Source organism: Lipotes vexillifer, unplaced genomic scaffold (assembly GCF_000442215.2).
Source record: "Lipotes vexillifer unplaced genomic scaffold, Lipotes_vexillifer_v1.1 scaffold511, whole genome shotgun sequence".
In the NCBI taxonomy this organism is placed as follows: Eukaryota; Metazoa; Chordata; class Mammalia; order Artiodactyla; family Lipotidae; genus Lipotes; species Lipotes vexillifer.
In genome coordinates, this window is record NW_006784934.1 from 823,911 (window position 1) to 829,017 (window position 5,107).

The 5,107-nt window shown below is 45.6% G+C and overlaps 1 protein-coding gene across 1 annotated transcript in view; it reads right to left on the reverse strand.

The window, feature by feature from the left end:
• Positions 1-2,360: 2,360 nt before the first annotated feature.
• The window catches only part of HMGCS2 (3-hydroxy-3-methylglutaryl-CoA synthase 2), a 29,727-nt gene continuing 26,980 nt past the window's right edge, over positions 2,361-5,107 (reverse strand). The window contains 4 exon segments of the mRNA XM_007457128.1: positions 2,361-2,467; positions 3,714-3,726; positions 3,728-3,837; positions 4,462-4,571. Of these exon segments, the coding sequence (XP_007457190.1) occupies positions 2,361-2,467; positions 3,714-3,726; positions 3,728-3,837; positions 4,462-4,571 (340 nt within the window).

Sequence of the window (5,107 nt, forward strand, 5' to 3'; positions counted from 1 at the left end):
GGCTCTGTAAGGTGTCTGTAAGGTGTCTTAGGATCAGGGAAGGCAGCTGGGGGTGGAGGCTGTGTTTCACCCTTTGTTTCCCCTGTACCTCTAAGAGAATGGAATTGGAAGGGAGAGAGGGAGGGTGTGAGGTGAGTGCTCGGCAAGTTCACTGCTGTGGGTGTACATGCGGGTGGGGAAGAAAACCCTGTGAAACAAAGAAAGAACTAACAGCACAGAAATTTAATAATAACAATAACAACAAAGCTATAACAAATGAGGGGCAAGTTACCTGGATCTTGCAGGAGACAACGGATCTGCCACACTTCCGGTCTGTGATTCAAGGCTGAGCCTTCCCTCCATCCCTCCATCTCCCTTTTCACAAAGGGCTCCTCTAGCACCACAAGCCCATGACAGTGACTACAGCAGGGAAAGGCATGAAGGACCCACTAAGCATGGCCCCTCACTCTACAGGGCCAGTGCTTTTGGGGGCTGCTGTGTCCAATCCAATCTATTTACCAGCTAAGAGTGGGGGACATTTATACGATCGAGAGAGGGCAGAAATTCTATAGCGTACTTTTGCAAGGAACCTCTCCACATATCTGTAAAGTTTAAAGAAACAAAAGAAGGACGTTCAATCATGAGTCTCACCCTGGGCATCCCCCCTTTCCCCAAACCTGCTCTCCTACCCGAGGCAGGCTCTCCTAAAGATATCCCGAGGTCTGGGGTATTCCGCTGCCCTTCCAGCAACAAACCTGGACGCCTGAGGGCCCTGAGCCCAACGCCATGGGAGCCAAGGCTGGGAGGTGAGCAGGGTCCCCATGACACATCCTGTCTGTGATGGGAGAGCAGGCTGGGCAGCGCAGAGGCAGAGCTCCGCAGAGCACTGCACTGACATACAATCTTTATTTCAGCTAACATCTCAGTGGTGTGGGTTCATCGCTCCTGTGAGACAAGGATGAGGCCCAGCTTTTCTTTTCTTGGTACAATGCTGCTTAAGCATGTGGACCAGGAGAGGGAGGGAACCTGATTTGGAAACTCTCCCTTGAAAAATCCCAATTCTCTCTCTCTTTCTCTGTCTCTTCTTTCTCCTCTCCTCTCTCTCTCTCTCTCTCTCTCTCTCTCTCTGCTTCTGATGACTGAACTAGCTTGACACATTTAATGGCCCCCTCTTTGTCACTGACTTGCCCTTAAGAACCATATTACAAACAGACAACAGATAAGCAAACAAACAGATGACTCCCTGGTAGCGCCAAAGTCTGATGAGTCTGCTTATGGAGCCTGCCGTTCTCAACCATACCCTGCAGCCTGGCCGGTCGGCCCCCTTTCCAACCTCGCTTACCTTCTAACATCCCAGAGGCACACTTCAGTTGCCCCACAGGGCTGAGAACGCTGGCAGTGGTTAGGAGTGAACAGAGGACACCCCTTATCCTGCGGTTTTCCTGTTTTATCCGGGCATCTCGTTTACCCAGGGCTTCTTCCTCATGTTTCCCTGTTCCCTACCCTGCCCTTGACAAATTTTATTCTTTCCCCTTCATATACCAAAGTAGGGGGAAACATTTAAAAACAGGAAAATATAGATGAAGTATTCAGGCGCAGACACTGGAGATTTATGGGTTGTAAAAGCAATTGCTTCTCACACTTCCATTCTGCTTATCTTCCCAATTTGGAAGATTAACTGAAGGCGGATATCTGGGTCCATGCGCTACAAGATTCTAATTCTGAATCTTTGATTTTCCTTTAAAAAGTACCATAAAGAATCCTCCTATTTCTCTTCCTGATTCCATCCACTTCCATCAAACTCTTCTCTCCTTATGCCCCTCCCCACTTATTTCCCAAATCTCACTTCTCCCCAGAAGGAATCACAACACGGGACGATTGCTCACAGCCCCTTAGCCTAAGGTTCCCTCCAGCCAAGACTTCTGCCTCTCACAGAATCCCCAGCACCCTGTTTCCTTATGAGTCTCTCCAACACACTGGCGTGTCCTTCTCTGATGCTCCTCATCTATGTTACCGACTCGCCCCATTGGAGTAATGAGTTCCATAGTTTCAGGTTTACAGCCTGCCTGCTTCTGTTATGGATGCTAACTTTGTTTCTATCAAGCTTCTAGGGGAGCTTCCTATCATGAGTAGATCAGATAAACAAGTTGACTCTTTTTTTCAGATTCAAGATTTAAGAACATGCCCCTCCTCCCAGCTTTTGCCTTTCATGGGCAAAGAGCCCCAAGAGTTTTACTTGGTCTTCGTGGTACAAACTCCCCATCTCTGGTCATTTTGGAAGCTACGGACCCTCTCTGGCCTGTTCACACTCTCAGAACTGCATCTGTCACCCAGAGGAAAATCTTTAAGCCACCTACACTCTAAAATTTCACTCATCACCTTTAGACCGGACACCAGGCATACTTTCGGTGATACAGCTCATCCACTCTCTCCAGGTATCAAGTGCCTGGGAAAAGGCTGTTTTTGTCACCAAGTGGTGAGAAATTCACTGTGGAATGAGAAGAGGCAATACTCACAAAGGGCTGCATGGGGTTGAGGAAGAGAAAATGGTAATAGGGACGCCTAGACCTTCACGTGGAGCTCTCCTGGCAGTGCTGCAAGGGGTGGCGAGGTCACCTAGTCTACACCCAGTAGGGCACTGGGCCATCAGAAGAACCAGAAGCAGCTCTCTTGGAGCTAGTACCTAAGACTTGTCTGCTAGAAATTTTGTTATAGGAGTATGCCGTTTTTCTGCAGTAAACATGCCCTTCCTCCACTGCAATCTTCATCATATCCTTCTGCCACTGGTACCTAGCTTGAGATGTACCTCAGAGCATCCTGTTTTCTAATAGACACTTCCTTCCTAGCCCTAAGTTTTCCAACTCTGATTCATTGTAGTATTTCAAAGTTTTGTCCATTAACGTTCATCTCAGAGGTCCTATTTTTATTTTATTTTGGCTTCTTTTTTGCTCTAACATGTCCCCTGTTCCAGATAAGATCAATGACTACTAGGTCTAGGTTTTCTGGAACATTCTCAATTCCATAAGTTCAGTCTCCTTTTCAGGGCAAGTCATGTGTCCCAAGTTTTGCTTGAAAAAATATATTTACCCTGATTTTAAAATCACCATCTGGCTTCTCCAGTCCTAACTTTTGCTTTGGTGTACTTTTCCTTTGTTGCTTTTTGGGGGCACTATTTTGTTTTGTGTTTGATAAGGAAAGGGGGTAGCTGAAAGAAGACAGTAATATTTGCTGATAACTTATTTATCATTAATTAATTCATTAATCTCTTTGGCAATCCTGCAAAGTTCGTATGATTTTAGAAATGAGGCAGCTGAGAAAAGTTCAACAATTTTCTCAAAGATAAAGAGCTGATAAGTATCACAGCTCAGCTTAGACTTTGATATCTGGCTCCAAAATCTGGGCTTTTGCAACTGTTGCGAAGATAGTATTTTCGAAGACCATACATCTGGCTTCCATGGGACTTCATTGTCCAGTCTCCTGTTTTGGGTGGTTATCTATGCTCAGTGCTGGGAAGCCACATGCTGCCTCCTACCTCTTTCCAACTCTGTCTTCTGCTTCCCCACCCAGTTCTTCCCCTTTTGAACCTAACAAACCTTCTCCCAATCATATCTGATAGAAGTCGTCACTCTCACCCACTATATTCTAGACTTCTGATGAATCCCTGGCTCTCAGCTCCTGGCATAGAATCTGAGAAAAATTGCCTTCTCCTCCTCTCTTTCTGCCCTTTTTCTTACCCTCGTGGTAGTAATCGTTCTCTTTGGTCCATTATTTCTGTAAACTTCTCAGGAGACATATGCTTCCGGGAGCTGAGACATTTTGGCAGGTCTGATGTACTGGATACCAGCTTCTCCGGGGGCGGGGGCGGGTGGGGAGACTGGGAAGCAAAAGTAAGACTCTTAAACTTACTTCATTGTCATCACTGCTACCAATCACAAGTCCAATGGAGAGCCAGGCTCTGTGGGAGCTCCCGCCCCAGGGGAAAGTGCTCTATGTATGGCTTAGAATGTCAAGAAATGATAAAGCTCAGCAAACATAATGTTAGCAAAACATACAGGCAGACCCTCATTTAGTCAAAGTGTATCCCATTTAGCGCTTAGATGTATGCCCTTGATCACATCCATCATAAAATAATCAACAAATGTTTACTGGATATCTCAAATCCATCAATTTCTCTTTAACCAGTTGCAACCAAACCACCACCATCACCCCTTGCCTAGACTATTTGCTGGAACAATCTGACTGGTTTCCCCATATTCACCTTTGTTTCTCATCAGTCTAGCCTCTAAGTAGTAACCAGGGAAGTGCTTCGAATACATGAATTATAGACAAACTCACTCTATTGCTTAAATACCTTCAGGGCTTTCCTTTGTTCTTAATCACAACATAATTCTGTCAAGGTGGGAGCCTTGTAGTGGTGAGGCAGAAAGTGGTCTCTTTTACCAGATGAAACTGGCCAGGAGTGCCTGATCAAAAGACTGGACTCACCTGGACAAGCATCCTGGGACCCCCGAAATGAAAAAACACTTTCCGCTAAGCCAGAGCCATAAGAGAAGGCACCAATCCTGGAGCCAGCCAAGTCCTGGGCAGAGTGACTGCGGGGAAAGAAATCAAAACCTAAAACCACACATCAACATTATGTTCTGCACTGCAAAGAAGCCACCAGTCTAGTCAAACTCTTGCAACTAGAAATGGGTTCTGGGCATTCTACACAAACAGGGACTTCTGGAAGACCCTGGGGGTAGGCCCAGAAGGAGGGAAACTTACCAAGAGGAGAACAGCTAAAGTCTAAGATACAGAAGCCACCGTGAGCATAACAGAATCTCTGGGATGTAAAAGGAACTTCTCCCCACCCAGGAAGACAAGATGAATTCAGTGAACTCTGAAGGCACCTCCAAGTGAAGGTCAGACCACTGGACTCATCTCAAGGCTCCCATGTTGACTGGCAATGCTTCAGCAGTTGTAACTTTTTTTTTATTCTATCCTCATTAGGAATAATTTGAGAAAGTCCAATGATATACATATATATTTTTCTCATGTTGTATCCATGTACTAGTACAAGTGTTTTCTTGTAAAATCCACAAAATAGAATATCTATAAGAATAAAAACTAACACTTGAGCCCCTGCTGA